Below are 22,213 nucleotides of genomic sequence, written 5' to 3' on the forward strand. Positions count from 1 at the left end.
GCGCACCTTTGCCGGCGGCTTCTTGTTTTCCTAGAATCCACTTGCCCCATGCACGCACAGCTCTCCTGTGCCCTGGGCGACTAATGCGCTCCTGCGTCCTGGGTGACACAATAGTTGCTTGCTGGTGGTGTTGTGAGGTTGGGTGTGTGTACACGCTTCTCTAAACTGGGTGGCTGAGCGAGCGCAGTGCATGACAACCCTCCCATCGTGCCCCCTCTTTGGGAGCCAAGGCCTTCTTGGGGAATGGAATGAAATGAAAGGAGGCACATGTGAGGCTCCTCCTCCTCATTTCCCCTGTGCTGCTCTCTCTCAGTCACACGGCCAGCTTGCTTTTGCCCTCCTGCACCTCCATCTTTCCTAGCTGCGCTCTCCTTCACTCAGTTGCGTAGCCTAGGCATGCAGCTTGCCTCCCAAGCCTCCTGTGCATGGCAGGAAGAAGAGTTTGATATCCCACTTTATCACTACCTGAAGGAGTCTCAAAGTGGCTAACAATCTCCTTTCCCTTCCTCCCCCATAACAAACACACTGTGAGGAGAGTGAGGCTGAGAGACTTCAGAGAAGTGTGACTGGCCCAAGGTCACCCAGCAGCTGCATGTGGAGGAGCGGGGACGCGAACCCAGTTCACCAGATTACGAATCCACTGCTCTTAACCACTACACCCCGCTGGCAGGAGGGGAGCCCCGAAGAGGCGGGTGGGAACTGTTTCGACGGGGATGCTGGAGCCTCTCCCATAAGAATAAATGGGCACAATCTGACAGTGAGGAGACATTTCAGCCTTTGAAGAGACTCTAGAGCAGGCTTCCTCCAGATGTTTTTTGGCGCTCCAGATGTCTTTTGGCCTACAACTCCCATGATCCCTAGCTAGCAGGACCAGTGGTCAGGAATGATGGGAATTGTAGTCTCAAAACATCTGGAGGACTGAGTTTGAGGAAGCCTGCTCTAGAGTCACCATTCTGGAACAAAAGAAATTCAAATTAAGACTGCAATGACTGAATTAGATTACAGTAAGAGGTTCAACACAGTCGCTTGTGGATTGAGTCGAGACAAATTGGTTTTTCTCTTCAGGCCTTGTCCCAAAACAGGATTTGTTTTACTCTGACCTCTAAGTGAAAGTTGGCCCTTGACAAAATAGCTTCTTTCTCACTACAGTGGTACCTCGGGTTACATACGCTTCAGGTTACAGACTCCGCTAACCCAGAAATAGTGCTTCAGGTTAAGAACTTTGCTTCAGGATAGGAACAGAAATCAGGCTGCAGCAGCACGGCAGCAGTGGGAGGCCCCATTAGCTAAAGTGGTGCTTTAGGTTAAGAACAGTTTCAGGTTAAGAACGGACCTCTGGAATGAAGTACTTAACCCGAGGTACCACTGTAGTTGTAAAATCACCTTATGATGTGCACCTGTGTTATCTCACCTGTCCTAGGTACTTAAGACCATAATGGTGGCTTTGTAATTGGGAAGTTACCTTTCACAAGCTGGATCTGCTTTTCCTATAACTGGGAGCCACTCAAAAGACTACACCGTCACGGTGAAGTAAAAATGTGCATGTGCAGTAGCACCTGGTGTGGTGGGGCAGAGCTGCCCTCCTGGCTCTGGCATCACTGTAGCTTAGCTTGATGGCACTGGGATGGGGCAGGGCAGGGCAGGTTGGGTGCAGATACACAGAAAGAACCAGTCCAGCATTGCATCCTCAGCACTTTACTGGTGAACTGCAGCAATGCTAGTGTTAAGAGGGCAGTTCTGCAGCACCACCACTCCAGCCACTGTTGCCTATGTGAACTGATGTAATTTTTATTTTATTTTATTTTATTTTAATTTTTATACATACATACATACCCTGCCCATCTGGCTGGGTTTCCCCAGCCACTCTGGGAGGCTCCCAACAGAATATTAAAAGCAGAATAAAACAAGTAGGAAGGACTGTGGGAGAACATATATTTGAATGTTACACGCATGTGTGCATGTCAGGGAGTAAAGTTATGTCTAGCTTTCCTGCTACATGGTAGTTTCTCTCTCTCTCTCTCTCTCTCTCTCACACACACACACGCACACACACACACACAATTATGTACAGTATGAGCATTCAAATGTGCAACCCAGCCAACTGAAGCCTGTACTGGTGCTATGTTAGAGTGGGGTGTACCATGCAGTTCTCCTTAATGTCTTTGTTGGCCTTGTCATCTTGATATCTGTCTCAGATACCATTGATTCAAACACAAAGTTCAATGTTGGTAGTATGCAAGGTCATTAGGGCCAATGAAACATTTCTGCATCTGTTTCTGGAGATCAAAGGTGGAAAACCTATTTAGCTCCTCAACTCTATCCAAGTGTGTGCCTTTGTGAGTCTCCTGCGATTTGTACATGCTGTTAGTGATACATGTGTGCACTTGCAGCTCAGTGTACTACTTCCTGAGCATGCAAATCCACATACACATCATTAAGTTGTGCGTGATCAGGAAGCAAATCAATATGTAGACTTTCTGTCATTATTTCACTGCCTTTCATGGAATATCTTAATAATGCATTTTCCCTACAGCTGGTAAAGCTGTACGTTTTAATTGGGAGTTTTAACTTGGGTGGTGGAAATAAACAAAAGTAAAGTTTTCCCCCTCTTATCTCTCCTTCCCCTCAATTTATGTTCAGCCCCCCAAAATAATACCCCCAACTATATTGTTTTATTCCAATGTCCTCCCTCCTTATTATTACCTTCAATAAATCCTAAAGAATTCTCAGCCTTCACCCATCTTCTTTTTCTGCTTGTGTTTGAAACTAAAAGCTGTATGTAAACTGATAATTAATTGCTTTTGCTATTGTGTATCTCCAGAGATCTGAAGAATAACTTGATTAGTACTATTGAGCCTGGGGCCTTCTATGGACTTTCGGAACTGAAGCGTCTGTAAGTATTAATTCCATCTGAATTACCTTAGAAATTGTACTCATATTGACATTTCTGTCCTTGGGGAATTTGGAATATGTCACCAAGCAATTATAACATGTAGGACATATGAACTACATATAGGGCTGTTTGATTCTTTTTGAGATTTTTCTTTCTACGCATGATTTGTGCTTTATCTACATGGACAAGTATAAATTTGTTTCTATGATAACTCTTCTGAACTTTACGATGATTTAAAATTAACATTTAAGCTCCAAGGAGGGCTCAGTTAAGTGTAAAAATATATACATCTGTAGTTGATAGTACTTGATAATCAACATAATACTTGATAATCAACATATTAATTACCAACTATGTGATGTTTATATGCTTTATATAGTTCTTTAGCTTCCTTTTTACTAGAAATGATATAATCACTAATTTCTTGTAAAATATGTTATATTTGGTAATTTGATTGCCCCTGATTAAAAAATCCTTCTTCCCATCCTTTAGAGTGCAATTTAAATACGTATTTTTAAGTTACTGTGTGTACATTTTTAAGTTAGTTTGATACACATTACAAATCCATTAGAACTTCTGGGCATATTGCATAGGGTAGTTGTGTCTGCCCTGTGGAACTGCTTCCTGTCAGATGTCAGAGAGTTAGACAATTATATGACTGTTTTGGGAAGCTTTTATTTTGTCCCTTTATATTTTGTTGGAAGCTGCCCAGGGTGGTTGGGGTAACCCAGTCAGATGGGGAGGGTATAAATAATTGTTGTTGTTGATGATGATGATAATAATAGGAAGAAGAAAAAGAAAAATATATATTATATTTGACCTATATATTTGACCACCCTAGTAGTACTGCCTATCTGTTCTTAGTTTACTCCCTGAACTGCATACACAACTATGGATCCACAGAATCATAGAATAATAGAATTGCAGAGTTGGAAGAGACTCTGAGGGTCATCTAGTCCAACCACCTGCAATGCAGTAATCTTAGCACGTGGTCTGCCATCCAATTTGAAACCATACCAGACCCTGCTTAGCTTTGCAAATATGCTAGCCATTTTATTGTTGCACCACTAGGAGGATATGTATAATGTTCATTGCCCTTCCTGAATACAGTTGGGCTTTGACATCAACAACAAAAATATTGCACAGGTTTTGTACTTCAAAAATGGAGGCGATACAGACTGGACAGCAATAGATTAGTTAAAAATTAAATGCATTTCCAAACAGATCTACTTTGTGATTCTGAAAATTGGAAAGTCAGTGTACGGACAGCAAGATATGTGCAGGAATTATTCACGTTTCCAAATAGATCTGCTCTGTGAATCTGAATGCACTTTGAGTCACTGTAAATCTGTGAAAACGCTATGATGACAATTGAGTCTTATTGCTATGGAGATGATTGTACTCTAATAACACAACCCTGACCTCTTGTGGGGAGAATGGGGAAGCTGTATAAGCTGTGATTCAATATTGCTCAGCCACAAGCAAAAGAACCGTGAAGGCAAAGGTCACAGAGCAGAAGCTCCTGGGTTTGTAAATAACTGGAGAAAAAATACTGCAGCAGGCACTCTAGAGACAGAAATAAAAAATAATCACTATTCTGGGCTTCCATACAATGTGTTTCTGGTTGTTTACCAGTTTCAGACATTATTTTCAATGCAATATGGAATATCTTAAAGTCCGTGAATAGCCCGATTATAATTTATTTCTAAATAATTATGAGTTTCTCCAGAAAAGAAAAGAAAAGATTATTTCTGTTGCCTGATTAGGAAACAGAAGATTACATTTCAAGATAAATGAATGGCTTTCTTGTTGCAATTGGTGCTTGAAGGCTGCTAACTTCTTTAAGACTGTGCTTTAGTCTGTTTCCTATTCATTCATATATTTCCCACAGAGGATATAGTAAGCAGCTGAAGTTAATGTAACACAGACATCTTGCAAGTGACATGAGGCTTTGTGAGTCAGTTGGAAAACCACAGGCTGCCAAATCTACATAAAATTAACAATTTCATTTGGAAGCCTCGCTGACTGACTGTACTGTGATAATTTAGTATCTGCAATGGCAGAGAAAGAGATCTCGTGGATTAACAGAAAATGATGTCTACGAGGAAAAATAAATCTGAGCACAGGCCATGTGTCTGGTTGTTTTACAAGATCAATTTCATGAGTCAACATTTCTGGTATAAATATTTACAGCAAAAAAAATGAACACCAGATTTGTGTGACATGAGGTAAATTTGGTCTGAAATAATACGGAACAGTAGAAAGGCATCCAAAAGCAGGCTAGTACAAACTGTTTCTTTTTGTTGATGTCTTGTTAAGAAAAACTGTTAAAAACCTATGCAACATATTGGGTGTGGAGATAGCACTGATGGCAGAGGTTTTGCCATCACTTTGGCAAACCAATTCACAAAGAGCAGCCTAAACTTGCAGATCTTGGTTTAACCAATATGCCCATTCAGTTAAATATTTTGGGATTTGGTTCGGTTGCTAAATACCCTTTCATTTCTTTAAAAATTGAAAATGAAACACGTTCAGATTTTAGTATCGGTATCAAACTTTATTTAGATTTTAGTGTTTGATTTAGAGATTTTGCAGAGCACCTTTACTTTTTTGTGGGATAATTCACAATCGTGTGTGTGTGTGTGTGTGTGTGAGAGAGAGAGAGAGAGAGAGAGAGAGAAAGAGAGAGGCCCAAAATCCCACAGGAGTTTTATACTATTCAGCAGATTTTTGCACAAACTCTGCAATATCAATTTCCAAATAGGTTCATTTTCAGGTCAGCTCACCTTACATATACTTCAGTCTCATCAGGTTCAGATGGGTGAACCACATTTGTGATTAGTTCTTGTGTTGACATGCACAGCTGATACCCCCTAAATCGAGATTGCCATCATGCTCAAACCTTCCTCTTCCTGAACTGGCTCTGACTCATAGGAACACAGAAAGTTCCCTTAAACTGGGTTAGATAATTGGTCTCAGTTAATAGCTACACTGAATATGTTGAGAAAAGGGATGCATATCCTGCAAGTATTCAGCGATGCAGCTTTCTGCTTTGATGCCCAAATTAGCCAAATGTTCATCAGAGCCATATATAAAGTGACTGATTTGAGTTTTTGGGAGGAAGGGTGGACTGTAAGTGTTGATAAATAAGTAGATTATTTATAAACCAGCTCTGGGTTAAATTTAGTCTAAATCCCGAGATCCTATTGCTTCTATCAGTTGACCAAACTGGTATTAAAATATTTTTTAGATAAGTTGAACCATCTCTCCTAGTTCTGAAATGGGTGCTGATGAAGTTGAGCTGTGAGTGGATTAAGGAAGAGTAGGGCGACATTTGTGGTTACAGATTAGGCACGAGATCTGTCAGACAAGGATCAAAGAACCAGGACCAAGTGCAGAATAACAGCCTGGCATAAGAATTCCAAGGCAGCAATACAGTGTTGAGTAGGGCAAAGACAGGCAGGTATCACAATCCAGGGCAGTAACCCCTTGAACCAGTGAGCCAGGGCAGTGATTTGACACAAGAAGTAGAGGCTTTACTGCCAGGTTATTTGGACATGAGTGGCTTGCCTGCAGTGGCTGTATGAGCTATAGGGTGTTGCAGTTGGTTTGGAGAGTCAACTGATCATATTCAAGCTAAGAGTGGTGCATAGTGTTTGCAGTCTGGGTACCTTTCCCGATGGCCTGTTCTGTCTGGTCTCCTGAGAGCCTAGAATGCTGGTGGTACAAGACATAAGGCATTAGGTGATGATCGATGGATGCTCTAGTTCAGACACACTTTTAGTTCCCTTGTTTAAGACACACACCCCTTGCATCCATCAAACCTCCTGGCTGCCCCCAGCTGTGTGTCTGGTAGTACCCATTCCTTTTGTGTGTGGATTATGATCTCTTTAACATCACTTTAAAAATTGGCATTGTGGGGGGCTGGAGTTTCTTTTTCATCCGTTTTTGAGATCTCTATACATATGACTAATTTATGAAGAAGTCAGATTAAATACAATAACATATTTTATTGAAATACTTGTCGGGAAAGTTCTGTGTTTTCTATTTTTTTGGATAAATCTTATATTTTAGAAAACAGTTATCCTTTTTAAAATTGTATTAGCTGTCTGAAGGTTGTATGAGGATAAAATGCTAATGAGACTATTCATGATTTTGCACTTTCCTTCATTAATGCTATCCCCTCCCCTTTTTTATTTAGGGATCTTTCTAATAACAGAATTGGCTGTTTAACACCTGAAATCTTTGTTGGCCTTAAAAACCTTCATAAATTGTGAGTATTGTACTTTTCAAAACTATCAAAAACGCCAGCTATTGCAATTAGGAAAACCGACTCATCATTATGCCTTAAAGGAATTGTAACTTTCCTAAGAGTTTAAATTACTTTATCCAGAGTTACATGAATGGAGTTACATTCTTGGGAGCAGGCACTCTTGGGTCTCAGTTCCCCCCTTCTGAAAAATCCTGGAGTGCTGCGAGAACCACCACCTCCCTTGGAATGGGGTTATGCAGGGCAATTTTTCTGTCGAAACTCGCCAGAGCTCAGTTCCAGCAGCTCTCAGGTGGGCCCCATTGCCATTATAAGAGACCGAGGGATGCGTTCATGGTGAGTTCTGGCACCTCTTTTTCTAGAAAAAATAGCACTGGTAGGGAGATGACAGTGCAGAAGTTTGCTTTAAGAAATTTGCTTCTTTCCTTCCTATTTGTGGAAGCCTCTGCTGCTTTTTCTTAGTACCATTTTTTTTTACTAATTCATCTTCTTTGTCATCATTCTCTTGAACCTCATTTCTCCCTGCTGTGTTGTGTGGTGGCAGAGTTCCTAACCCATCTGGGGGGGGGGGTCATTTCTACCCACACCCCCTCAGAAATTTCTGGATGGATGCTATATCACAGTGTAGCATCCCTCCCAGAGCATTGTGGGATTAAAATAAAAGACTGTGCCTATCCATGACTGGTGACAGCCATTTTTACCTGAACAGTGTAGCTGGAAGGGTGTTACACTGTGATACAGCAGCCTTCCATAAAGGAGGAGGAATGGCTCTGGACCAGATTAGGAATGCTGCTGCCACTTACCACAATGACAAGTGGGGTGTGTGTGTGTGTGTGTGTGTGTGTGTGCATTTGTCTTTGCAGTTAAAGGGGGGATGCCTTCAGTGCGTCCAGAGGTTAATGTTAAGTCCCCTGCCCTGAAGGTTATCCTCTAGCCCAAGCATGGCCAAACTCGGCCCTCCAGATGTTTTGGGACTACAACTCCCATTATCCCTAGCTAACAAGACCAGTAGTCAGGAATGATGGGAATTGTAGTCCCAAAACATCTGGAGAGCCGAGTTTGGCCATGCCTGCTCTAGCCCATCAAAGACTGAGCTTTTCCCTTCAAGTTTGTTTTCCCGTCTCTTACTCACACAGACAAACACACACCCAGCCTCCAATGAATATGATGAAAGAGTTCCAGCTGGAACTTTTCGGCACAACACTAAATTAAAGCGATTGTCTGGGATGACTCCTTGACCAAGGTTTTGCCATGATGTTATGTCTGAAGTGATGACACTAAATCATATGTGTTGCTGCAGCCAATCAGATTAAATGACAGTGGGGCAAATGACGCCAGGGCCAACTACAAAACCCAAAGGCAGCAAAAACCATTCAAAAAAATTAAATGTTTGTACAGTTTGAATATGCTAAGTTTGAAGTAGATGTTGAAAACTGTTAAGCAAAAAGTAAAACTAGAACTTGCAAAGCTCTTAGTGGTATGTAAGCAACATAAGGTGTGGGGGGGGGGAGGGGGGAGGACATACTTTTTTTGATTTGAACCAGTATGTAAAAGCTTGCCTTCTGGTGTGTATGTATGACTGTACTATCTCCTAACTATTACATGGGAAGTGCAGGCGCAATGTGTTTTGTATAAAAGGTAACAGAATATTTAAAAACAGGAATAGAAGTTTAGGTGTTTGTGTATAGCTTGCATAAAGCAAAAACCAAGATTATGTGCAATCAGGTCAATACCACTTGTGATTTGATTATATTAACTCTAGGATATGTCAGGAAGGTCTATATTCCACCATATTACATTAATCACCAAATTGATCCACATGCAACAGTTTTGCCTCATGCACAGTTCTGAATCTATCCAAATAGATTTAAGCAGAATCTTCAGGGGCATGGCATGTGTTCCTTCAACAGAATTACTTTCAGTCTTTTTTCTGCATTCAAGTCTAATACTTGGTAGTGTATCTCACATACCTTGAACAATCTCATAACTGTACTATACAGTTGTTAATATTCATCTGCTGATAGTATTTTAATTTCTAGCCTCTATTGTCCTGAAAAGCATTTGAAAGATCAAAATTGTAGTAGAATTATAAAGGGATTGCCAGATTAATTGATAATTTGGAGACAAATGAGTTGTTCAGAAAAACTAATAATCTTCTCACTGGGTTACCTTCAGAGGCACTATCGCAGACTGATCAATTTTAATGAAGTAGTCAGTGTGTTGTTTGGCACTCATTTAAGTTGATTAATTGTTTGCTATGTACACATGTAGTCTCGATACTTCTTTTCCTCTGTTTCTTTTTTATTAGTGTAAAATTCGTCTTCTTTTTTTTTTACTTTTACAAATAAATAAATAAATAAATAAATAAATAAATAAATAAATGTCCTTCAAGCACAAATTAAGATACCTATTTCCTTAATTTGCAAATATGGTATTACCATATATGATCGAAAGGAAATCTTGACATAGTGATAGTTCAAGAATTTGTGGCTAAAGGTAAGAGGTTTATGCCAAGTGGTTGATAAGGTGCAAAAGGAGGAAATGAGGTCACTTGCTAATGAGAACCAATAGGGAAGAAGCAGGAAGTGTGGGATAGGCTGGGGCCAGAGTGAAAAACCATGGGGTGGGGGTAAGGGAGTGGTGCCGAAGGTAGAGAGGAGCAATTGAGTTTTAGAGATTAGATTGGAAAGCATATTGGGGAAATAAGGAAGGAGAGTGAAGGTAGTAGGAGAAAACAACATTAGTTGTACAGGAACAATGAGAAAGCGGGTTCTCCTTCATGGAGAGCACGTGTTGCGGTGGGAGCAACCATGACATCCCCTGTTGCTGGGTGGGTTAGTTTGGATGGCCACAAATTTGATTGGACACCTTCAATTGTTGCTGGGGAAAATTTATTGTTGCAATTTTATTTGATTGATGGGGGTGCTGTATATGTTCCCTGTGCGCAATGTTGAGCTTCCTCTTTTCGCTGCACACATCGGATTACCCGCCTACCCTCCCTTTATTTAGGGTTTGTTCGCGCTGACCTTGCTATGCTTGTCATGAGGTCATCTGCTTTGGGGCAGGGGCCTGGTAGGAATTTTACCATTTGGCTGATTGGCTGGTGCCATTTGGGTTTTGCCTATTGCGTAGCAAATCGTCACAACTTGTAAGGTTGTGGTTAGGCATTGGTTAATTTTTGATTGGTGGAGAGGATGTGGTTGGCTGTGCCTGCCCCTCCAATGCTGCTGTTGCAAGGGTATTCCGTTAAAGGAATCTAGGGGCTCGCCATGCTTTTGTCCGAATCCCTGGCAAAGGGCTAGGGCCACACAAGAGCCCCTGGGAGCATTTTGGGAGAGGTGAGAGCCTAGCACCCAGCTTTATTCTCTCCCCAAAATTGTTTACCCTTACTGACTTCCGCAGGGGTGCGGTTGTCAGTTCTGTTCCTACCTCCAAGTGGGAACAGATAGTCGCTAACCAATGCCCAAGCAACCACTCACATACTGTAATTCAATAAAATTGTGGCCCAAAGTATGCCAAAAACAAAAATGATGTGTGAACCGTGTTTTTATTCGGGGGTATCTTGGGGGTCCTCGACACGCAATAATAATTTTAGCATATATAAACACCATCCTGTGATAATTATGTTTGTTTTGCTTATTGAAAGCAGTAGAGCATCTCCTGGTTCAGCCTGCAAAGATTTAAAAGCATTCCAGTTGAATACTTCTCTCTACTGCCTCCCCTTTTCCCAGCTCCAAAGGCCAAAGGAAGGGGAAATAATTTCTAGTGGGGTAGGTGCGCTAGTCTCTTGATGTAAAAACACCAGAGTCTTGGTGCAGACCAACACATCGATTGTTGCACATGCCTTCATATACTAGAGTCCACGTCATTGGATGCATGAAGGTACTACTAATAATCTTAGCATAATTCCCACCATGAGAAAGGTTGGCCAGTGACAAACTCCTGGAGGCCCATAGGAAGTTTCTCATTGGTGGGAACCAGGGCTTTTTTTTAAAGCCGGAGCTAACTGGAACTCAGTTCCGATACATCTCATGTGGGCGGCATTGCCATTCTAAGAGAAATGAGGGAGGTGTTCATGGTGAGTTCTGGCATCTCTTTTCCCAGAAAAACAGCACTGGCGGGAATGCTTTGGAAAACCCTTGGTTCTGTGCCAAGGCCCTGGATGAGGAGGGTGGATAGGCCTCCCTCAGCCAGTGTGTTGCTGCTCCTGCTGCCACTGGTTTGTAAGTCAGTTTTTTAAAGGGAAGGGGGTCTGGGAATTTGGCTTGGACAAAAAGCTGTTTCCAATTAACATAACTCATTTTATCCAGGTATGCATCACTGGAAGGAAGAGGTCTTGGGCAGAGAGAGATATAGCAGGATGCCATGTGGATGGTAGTGGAGGCCCTGGAATTTGATGAGATTAATGTGCAACCCACTCTATGCATTCATAATGTGATGGGGGTCCATCTGTTGAAAGGAACAGTGGGACCACATCACCAACCCTGACTGTGATGTAGCAAAAGTCTGTATGTCTACAGGTCTACAGGTCTACCTGCGTCAACTCAGGGATCTGCATTCCATGTATGAATGTTGACGGTGGGCTATGGGAGCCATGCAGTCTCAACCCTGCTATCCTTTCCAGTAGCTGAATCCCTTTCACTTTATTAACACAAGAAGGAGGCTAGATTGTGCATATATATATATAGACATGTCATGAATGGTCCATCATTATTCATTTGCAATAAGGAAAGTACTTTGCTTATAGTCGGAGACTAACTTAGTTTTTCCAAAGAAGAGCAGTGCCAAAGAATGCTCCAACTACCACACAATTGCACTAATTTCACACACTAGCAAGGTTATGCTTAAAATTCTACAAGGCAGGCTTAAGCAGTATGTGGACCGAGAACTCCCAGAAGTGCAAGCTGGATTTAGAAGAGGCAGAGGAACCAGAGACCAAATTGCAAACATGCGCTGGATTATGGAGAAAGCTAGAGAGTTCCAGAAAGACACCTACTTCTGCTTCATTGACTATGCAAAAGCCTTTGACTGTGTCGACCACAGCAAACTATGGCAAGTTCTTAAAGAAATGGGAGTGCCTGATCACCTCATCTGTCTCCTGAGAAATCTCTATGTGGGACAAGAAGCTACAGTTAGAACTGGATATGGAACAACTGATTGGTTCAAAATTGGGAAAGGAGTACGACAAGGCTGTATATTGTCTCCCGGCTTATTTAACTTATATTCATCATGCGAAAGGCTGGGCTGGATGAATCCCAAGCCAGAATTAAGATTGCAGAAGAAATATCAACAACCTCAGATATGCAGATGACACAACCTTGATGGCAGAAAGTGAGGAGGAATTAATGAACCTTTTAATGAGGGTGAAAGAGGAGAGCGCAAAATATGGTTTGAAGCTCAACATCAAAAAAACGAAGATCATGGTCCCATCACCTCCTGGCAAATAGAAGGGGAAGAAATGGAGGCAGTGAGAGATTTTACTTTCTTGGGCTCCATGATCACTGCAGATGGTGACAGCAGTCACGAAATTAAAAGACGCCTGCTTCTTGGGAGAAAAGCAATGACAAACCTAGTCAGCATCTTAAAAAGCAGATACATCACCTTGCCAACAAAGGTCCGTATAGTTAAAGCAATGGTTTTCCCAGTAGTGATGTATGGAAATGAGAGCTGGACCATAAAGAAGGCTGATCGCTGAAGAATGGATGCTTTTGAATTATGGTGCTGGAGGAGACTCTTGAGAGTCCCATGGACTGCAATAAGAACAAACCGATCCATTCTTATGGAAATCAGCCTTGAGTGCTCACTGGGAGGACAGATCCTGGAGCTGAGGCTCCAATACTTTGGCCACCTCATGAGAAGAGAAGACTGCCTGGAAAACACCCTGATGTTGGGACAGATGGAGGGCACAAGGAGAAGGGGACGACAGAGGACGAGATGGTTGGACAGTGTTCTCGAAGCTACAAACATGAGTCTGACCAAACTGCGGGAGGCAGTGGAAGACAGGAGTGCCTGGCGTGCTCTGGTCCATGGGGTCACGAAGAGTCAGACATGACTAAACGACTAAACAACAACAAACTTAGTTTTTTCCTCACGTCTTTGGTGGCTGGGGCTCAGCACTTAATCTTCTCTGATAAATGCTGTTCATACGCTTGATATAGTTGTATGCTATGGGCCAAATTGATGCAAGTTGTTGTGCTAGCAGAATCCAGCCCAATGACTCCTGCTATGGCAGTAGGACCCTCCTCCCTCTGCTGTGTCTTCCTGAAATTTGCTTGGAAAGAAAGGAGAATCTCCAGAACAGTACACAGGGGCAGGAGAGGAGAGGTTGTTTTGTCCAGCAAGCAGAAATGCTTCTTCTGATGGAACAATCCCCTTACCATGTGTTCCACCACCCTATCTGCTTTTCATTTTCTCTGGAGGAGACTTCCCTTGTGAGAGGAGATGTTCATGTCTCATATTTTTCCCACTATTAGAATCTGACTTACAAATTTATGACATACCATTATTTGCGATTGATTTCTCCCTTCCTCCCCCTCTGCCCTCTTCTGGTATGAGTTTAATACTTACATTATATATTAATTTTTTTAACTGAGGAAATTTACTGAAATGGTTCATATTTTATGGCAGATGTGGATGATGGTAGCTGATAGCTAAAAATATGCCTGACTAATATACTGGCCTGTCTTTTCATGACTTGCTTATTTATCCCTTGGCCATATTTATGTGTGGTGAGCTGTTCATATTTGAAACATGATTGTAAATTGCACATTTTAAAGGCAGCACATTTTCTTTACGTCTTCCTCCTCAGTGGCCATGTTGCTTGTTCTAAGGATGAGTTACGCAGAGTAATTTTGAAAGCGTAATGGGGCTCTCAGTAATTCATACATCTCTTAGGAATTCTCTGCTCTAAATATCAGGTGATGTAGAAGACTGGTGTTTTCCTTTAATAATATATCTAGACCCATTTTGATGGATCGACTGAAATCTCTGCTTGGATTTTTGAAAATATAAATATTCCTTCTGCTGCAAATTAAGCTTCTTTAAATTTTATTCATTTATTTGATTCAAGTACCTCTGATTTCTATTTCATCCTGACTCTGAATAATCACCAATGATTAGCTGTACAATATCATATAACAACGTCTCTCGTTACTGTGTAAATGTTACTGGAACAGCTAATCACTCTCTTCACTGCCAGAGACAAGCACAGAACAAATAATGAGTAGGGATGTTTTTTGATTTTATTTTATTTTTTTGCAGGGAGGAGGAAGAACCCAATCATGTTACAAACAAAACATGTTTGCTGAAACACACCCTATTTATTTATTTTAAAACATTTTTAAATTGCTTAGTGGTCTACGTTATGCACAATATAAAACCAATATCCATTAAAATAAAAACAAAAAAATGCAGCCTAAAACCAGTAAAACAATATAAAAAACATATGAAGGAAAGTAATACAGTGATTCGGGGAATTCATACATTGATATCAGAATCCAATCTTTTGGGTCAGGTAAAGCCTGGGGGAAAATATAAGTCTTCACAAGATGTCTGAACCAATGGGTGGTTGCTCCTTCATGTATGGCCTTCCATAGAATAGAGGCAACAGCAAAAATGTATTTGGGTCACCACCCTATATTTTGTAGGGTGTGGTGCCATGAAGTAGAGTCTCCCCAAATATATATAGGGGCAGAAAGTCTTTCAGGGAGGTCCTTTAGGGTTGTCAGTGTTAACAGGCCCTTGAACATGGCAGCTGATCAGCAGATTTCTTGGCTCTGGTATAATGTTTGTCTACAGGTACTCTGCTCAATCTGGATGTAGCATTCTGCATTGAGATCAATTGCAAGGCAAGTCCAACAGAGAGTGCAGTAGTCCTGTCATGAGGTAGCCAATGCATGAATCACAGCGGCTAAGCTATCCCTGTCCAGGAAAGGGTGCAGTTGGTGCACCAACCTGAGTTGATAACAAGCGTTCATTGCCACAGGTGTCACCTGTGCCTCCGGTGACAAAGATGGATTGAGGAGCACCTCCAAACTACTCACCTGCTCTTTCAGAGGGAGTGCAACCCATCCAGAACCAGTGAACTCCCCAAACTCTGGGACCGGGGAACCTCCATCTTACTAGGATTCATTCTCAGTTTGTTGAACCATCACTGCATCCAGGCACCATTTTTTTAAAGAGCCAGGGTGGTCCCAAGGTTAGAAAGTCTAGAGATGGTAGTAAATGTGAAGTATTGTAAAATCAGATCCTACTTCTGCAAAGGATATGTTTGGCCTAATTGGATATTCCTTGGCTGCTTTTTTGTGAGAACAAAAAAAGTGGTGTGATTTGAGATGTCTTTTTTAAAAAAAATCTTTTTTCCATTTTAGGAATTTATCAGGGAACATTTTTTCAAGTCTCATGAATGGACTCTTCTCCGAGCTTTTAGCTCTGAAAGCCTTGTAAGTATGCCTTGATTAGGTAAAGGCCCATTTTGGCTCCATTTACACATATTACTGTGATTAGCTTCATCATTATATAGATTTTCAGCATTGTATGTTCAGTGAAATTAATATAAATTCCTTATGTGCATTTTGTAAAACACATTCTAATCCTTTTCTGTCACATGGAATACTTTCAGATCACTGGAATATTAAACAGTTGTGTTGGAGCCAGAATAGTAGGGTTGTAATAATTGTTTCATTGTGATTTTTAATTTGAAGTTGTTTTTTTAAAAAATGCTGAAGCTTTATGGTTGATTTCCCTTAACATTTTATGAAGGGGTGGATGGAAGCAGAGAACAAGCAAATTAATTCCTTACAGTGTTTACATAAAACATCTTATATGTTCATTATAACCCTACTTAGATTAAACCTACTTATTAGAGTTAAAACATTTAAACATTCCTCTTTTCTAGCAGATGGGGTTTTTTTTATTAAACAATAAAAATAATGATGAAAAATTAACGAGTGTAGAGGGTAAATAGTGCTTCTATAATTACTTGCATAGACTCATAGAATTGTAGAGTTAGAAGGGATCCCAAGCATCATCTAGTCCAACCCCCTTCAATGCAGGAATCTCAACTAGATCATACATGACAGATGGCCATCCAACCTCTGCTTAAAGACTTCCATGTGGCAGTTAAATAGTACAGAGCCTATATACTGTTATTGATTTCACTAAATTAGAAATAGAATTTGACATCGTCTGTTGGAATTATGGAACTGAAAGGCTATAGCCCAGGCCCATCAAAGTCAAATGCTTTGGAAGACATAATGCAGATATCCATCTATGGCTTTCGTTAGGCAGAGTAAGGCAGATGCCTCAGGCAGCTGATAGAGTGGGTATAAGGTAGTAAAGGTGTTGTAGCAAGGTGTTGTGCCTACCATGACCCCTGCTTAGCTAGCATGCTGCCCTCAGTGGAGGATGCTTTGTTCCATCACTACTGTTGAAGCAAGGTTCAGCCTCCATCTGGTTGGTTTCGGGACATGGAATTGTGGGGTGGGGAGGACGCCATCTTGCAATTTGCCTCAGGCATCAAAACATCATAGGCTGGGCCTCTTTGTTTGTATGCCACTTTTCCACAAAATTGTGCCCAGAGTGGTTCTGAGCATGTCAAATGGGCAACAGTAGAACTAAAAAAACAAAACCATACCAGGCACTTTTTGCAGATAATCATGGTGTCAAAAAAGTAGATACGTCATTAGAGAAAAATCAATCCATTTAATATTACTGAAAACAATACAAATGAACTAACCTAACAGCTTAAAACTAAACAGGAGAGAGAGAATAAAACCTAACAGAGCCTTACACCGAGTCCAACCAAATGTTAGTCTAGCTCAGTATTATGTACACCAGGCATCCCGAAATTCGGCCCTCCAGATATTTTGAGACTATATTTCCCATCATCCCTGACCACTGGTCCTGTTAGCTAGGGATGATGGGAGTTGTAGTCCCAAAACAGCTGGAAGGTCGAGTTTTGGGATGCCTGATCTACACTGACTGGCAGCAGCTCTCAAGGGTTTCTGATATGGCGTCTGCCAACCCTACCTGGAGATGCCAGGGATTGAACTTGGGACCTTCTGCATGCAAAGCAGATGCCTACAAAGATTTTCTACTGAGCTATGGCCCTTCCCCATGGTATATATACAAGCCTGGGAAAATAAATATCACCATTCCAGAAAGGGAATTCCGTGGAGGTTCGCTCCAATCACATCCATTGGATTGCAGCCACACCTCTCACATGTGGTAGCCTGCCAACTCTTACCTGGGTGATTTCCTGAGCAGCAGATGCACAGTGACTACACTCAATGTGTTTTCTCTCTCTCTCACCTGAAATGCCAAATTAAAATTCCCAGGTTGAGAGCCAAAATTAATTCTACCTCAATAATTCTGAAAAACTGGATTCCCCACTTCTCCAGTTAAAATGTTTAAATCCTAAGTCACATACAGTAGATAACCTGGCTACATGCTTTCACATAGTGAGAGTTGTTGTTATTATTATTTTAATTCTGTACTCTTAAATAACCCATGTCCCAAATACCTCATATAGCACTGTAAGCTTAAGAGCAAATGTTGAATTGGACGCTAAGACAAGAGCTTTCATTGTTCCCAAACATCCATAAGTGGAAGGAGGATGTCATTTAAATTCATCAAGCTACTGGACCTGGGAGCAAACTCCTCATTGGCATGTATACATATCCCATTAATAAAGGGAAAGGTGGAATGGTGCATCCATGTAGAGCACAAAGCTCAGCTAAAACACCCATATCATTATCCTGCTGTCCAAGAAGACAAACAAAACATCTGATTAAAGAGCCGCATTGTTTACATAGTGTCGTGGTGGCATAATCAGACTTGTGGGCAAATAGCAGTGCTGTTTACATAGGCTTTCAGAGGCGTAGAGCTATACGGGAGAAGATACTGAATGGTTTAGGACATTAATGGTAAGCACAAATTAGTTCAAGCATGTTTTGAAGAATGCCCTGGCACGCTCCCCAGTGGCATGGGATCATCCCACCGACAAGAAGTTCCCATCATTATATGAGTGAAGTGAAGTATGGGAACCTGCAGTTGAGACATCAAGGCCAGGAGGAGGAACCCTGTTATTAAATTAATTATAATGGATTCTACAGATTCTATCATTGCTTTGACACGTGGGCTAAACTTGATTTATATTTTGATCTATGCTATGTTTGGTTGTTTTATTATTCTTGCTATTTATCAAATTTCTATACCACCCTTCATCCAAAATGACACAAAAATGCATATCATAATAACAAACAAAAACAATCCCTCACCCTAGTTTAAAAGGCCATAGATTAGCTAATTAATTAGCCAAAAACATTAGAGAAAAGGAATGTTTGTGCCAGGCACCTCAAAATACGTAATGAAGGTGCCAGGTGAGCCTCCTTGGGGAGAGTATTCTGCAAGCGGGGAGCCACTGCAGAAAAGGCCCGTTCTTGTGTTGCTGCCCTCAAGACCTCTCACAGAGGAGGCCACGAAGAAGAGTTTCAGATGATGATCATAGGATGATTGCATTGACTGTATGGCTTTCTGTTTGCAGTTAGCTACTTTGGTCTTTGCTCAGGAAGACTGTAAGCAATAAGTGAAAAGAAATGCAGGGGTTGGCTCTGAACTTAATCTTTATTAAAATAGAACCATTTCAATAAATGGGACTTACAGTAGCCATGACTTAAAAGTTCCATTGCTTTTAGAGGGGGTACTTCAAGCACATGTGAACCTTGATTTAACCCAGGAAGTGCAAGTGAATTGCCCTTCCTCTATTTGCAGCTATCAGAAATGTCCTAAGTTGGAACCATGCTTAGCTGGGGGGAAATGCATGTTCTGTGCCTACAGAGAAACAGTGTTGTGAGACTGGGGGCTTCCATTGTTGAAGGAGCTGGGCAGGTTTCTTGGTGAGTTAATTGGCTCTAAATACATGTCATTAGTATAAGAAATGAAGCTGCTCTGTGCCGGAAGGCAAACGGATGAGACCCCTCTTTCACCTGGATGGTAGTGAGAAGGACAATAGCCAGAGTAGAGCTGTGTGCGGGAGCTGAATTGGAAGGAGGCTGCAGACAGAAGCCTGAGAATGAGAGCCATGCTTAATTTCTGCTTGAATCCAAGTCTGTGGCCAGTGCTCTTTTTATGGGGGCACTCAAAGATACACTGTACTCGCACCTTTTTTTCCTAGAAGAAAAGCACTGGCTATGGAAAAAGCAAGACCTTCTGGGTGCTAATGCTGTGAGTCCCTCCATTGCAGGCTCAGGTTGTCTTCTTCTTCAGCGATCACTCATAGCAGAGTAAGATTGTCTTCCATGAACAAGGTCTTAACAGTGAGTCTGTAAGTGACTGTGGAGGCCAATTCTGGATCCACACATCCTTCCACAGTGTGGACATAGGTTTTCGGATGAGAGTTGATCATGGTGAGGGTTTGTCAAACATGCCTTCCTCTTAGTACGTTTCTCCCTTTTGTCCTGAGTTCAAGTGTCTTCAAAGCCCATGACACCTTGTTCTCCAGTTGGAGCACTCGCAGGCCAGTGTTTCCCAATTGTTGGGGGTTTATACTACATTTTTTAAGATTTGCCTTGAGAGAGTCTTTAAACTTCTTTTGTATATATGTGTGAATAAATCATAGATCATAAATGCAACATAGTCTCTGCAGTGCCTCATTCCAAGAAGACCAAACCCTGGGGAGGCATCTGGAACCCCTGGAATCTTACACTGCATGGGGTGGCATGCAACAACATGTTCAGCCTCATGGAGGAGAGATGAATGGATGTGGATGATTATGTGCAGATAGAGGATGCACAACTTGTCCTTGCTGCTGTGTCATTAGTGCCGGACGCCACTCGGATTATCTGTCTAGCTTTCTTCTAAGAGCTACTTAACTAAGATTTGTGAAATGTTGTCAGTGTTTCAATGATTAGTTTTCTGTGACAATCACTGTATAAAAATCATTTTGAAAGGGACAGTATTGATTGGTTTTGGGTTTCATTTCAGACATTTCTACACTGATTCTCTCACCTGTGACTGTAATCTCAAATGGGTTTTACACTGGGCTAGAAATGCCTCAGTTCGGATCTCGGAAGAAACAGTTTGTGCTTTCCCCAGGAGTTTACAAGGAACATCATTTCAGAACCTGAAAGAAAATCAGCTGATGTGCGGTGAGTGGTACTCTACTTTCAGCATCATGAATTGAAACCAGTGTTCTCAGAGAAAGTGTATTCCGAAGGATAAATGCCAAGTGATTGGTGTGCAGAACTGGATGATAGCTGCAAGAAAGCAAATATGTCAGAAACCATACTGAGGCTTAAGGTTAAACAATGTGCAACTTAAAAAAACCAAAAACAAAATTAGATTGCAGATCTCTTTTGTGTATAAATAAATGTTCCTTGTAAAACTACCAGTGCCCTTATCTGCCTTTGTAACTCTTACACATTTGAATGTATCATAGGAAAGGTATTTCTCATTGCATTTTATCTTCAAATAAATAATCTTTTTTCATTAGATTGTAGTGTGACAACAGGGAATAAATGTCAATCTATCTGCCACTCACCTTCACAAGCCTTGCAATATAAGCTGTACCTGTGTAGGGAAGGATGAATTTTAATAATGGGGAGCTTTAAGAGAGGCAAAGATCTTAAAACAAATATTTGAAATAATAGAAACGGAATGGATGGGAAGGAGATAAAATAACATGTGTCAAGTCCTGTCTCTTATATCAGAGCAATCTTGAAACCACAGTGTCTATGTCGCTTTCTGAAGATCTCATCATGAGAACAAAACTGACCCTGAAAAAACTTAGAAGTTATTCTCTAGGTTTTGTATAGGAAGAAATATTATTTCGCTATGTGCCACATGGTTATTTGACTTGCAAAGCATTTGTATGTGCAGCTTACATGCGTGCATTTATAAAATGTACTCCAGAATACTTTGTCCAGAATACTCTGAATAGTTTTATACCATCCTTTTCTTTCAAATTTCTCTGTCAGAGGACTGTTGATCTTTCCCCTCAGCCAATTTCCTGTGGTTACAGCAGTTCATCTGTATAGCAAGTCAAATATGTGACTATCAGAGTCTGAAACACCTTGGCATTGCAGCTTCTTACCAGAACCAATACTTTGTTGTGCAAAATAACTTATTAGAAACAAGTTTTTCTTATGAATTAAATATAAAATTGATGCCACCCAGTGAAGTTCATTTGACATGAAGTCTGGATTTGTACCTGTTTATCTTCATTAAAACATGAACAGAAGGTTTTGGCAAGGTCTGCCTGAAGCATAACTGATCCCAGGCAATTTTCCCTATGTGCTGTAAGCAAGCTTTGCTAATTCAGCCTCGCTGAGCAGCCAGCAGCTATTCTCATTTCTAGAAATCTGAAGTAAGAAATTTTACTTTCTTCTTGGCTTTATGGCTGTTCCATTAATTTTCACACTTGGTATCCAAGGACAAAGCCAAAGGGTTACTTAATTTTTAGTCAATCTTTTATATTATTTATATTGATTACATTGACATGCTGACTATAAAACTTCAGGCTCCTTCGCAGGTTGCCGACAGAGCTGCTGCAAAGATGGTCCTGAGGAGACTATTGCCTTTTCTTCAAATTAATTACCTTCACCATTTTACTTTATAATTAACCAAACTTAAACTCAGCTAGAAAATGTTGAGGAACCGACAGATCAGTCCTACGCTCAAATTATGCTGGGATTTGCGATATTCTGCTATGTTGGTGGAACAACTGCCTTATCCAATGGTGGGTCAGCCCAGGAAGGAAGGAGAGAAAACACCTTAAAGGGCGATTAGACAAATTAAAGAAGGATAACACTATCAACAGCTGCTTGCCATGATGTCTATGATCTTTCTTCAGTACTGGAGATTGCATGTCTCAGAATGCCAGTTGCAGGAGAATACCAGTGGAGAACATGTGCTTGTGCACTTCCCATAGACATCTGGCTTTCACCGTTAGAACAGAATGCTGGACTAGATGGACCTTTGGCATAGTCCAGCATCATCCTCCCATTTTCATCAGCCCCAGTGGCTCAGCCATCAGTGTCCTTGCTATGCCA

General features: G+C 41.2%; 1 protein-coding gene across 1 annotated transcript in view; it reads left to right on the forward strand.

Annotated features, from left to right (window-relative positions):
- ADGRA1 (adhesion G protein-coupled receptor A1) overlaps positions 1 to 22,213 on the forward strand; it is a 310,905-nt gene that overhangs the window by 92,252 nt on the left and 196,440 nt on the right. The window contains exons 3-6 of the mRNA XM_081007127.1: positions 2,822 to 2,893; positions 7,095 to 7,166; positions 15,533 to 15,604; positions 20,148 to 20,311. Of these exons, the coding sequence (XP_080863253.1) occupies positions 2,822 to 2,893; positions 7,095 to 7,166; positions 15,533 to 15,604; positions 20,148 to 20,311 (380 nt within the window). The remainder of the gene's footprint in view (positions 1 to 2,821; positions 2,894 to 7,094; positions 7,167 to 15,532; positions 15,605 to 20,147; positions 20,312 to 22,213) is intronic.

Source organism: Podarcis pityusensis (assembly GCF_964106645.2).
Source record: "Podarcis pityusensis genome assembly, chromosome: 5".
Classification (NCBI taxonomy): Eukaryota; Metazoa; Chordata; class Lepidosauria; order Squamata; family Lacertidae; genus Podarcis; species Podarcis pityusensis.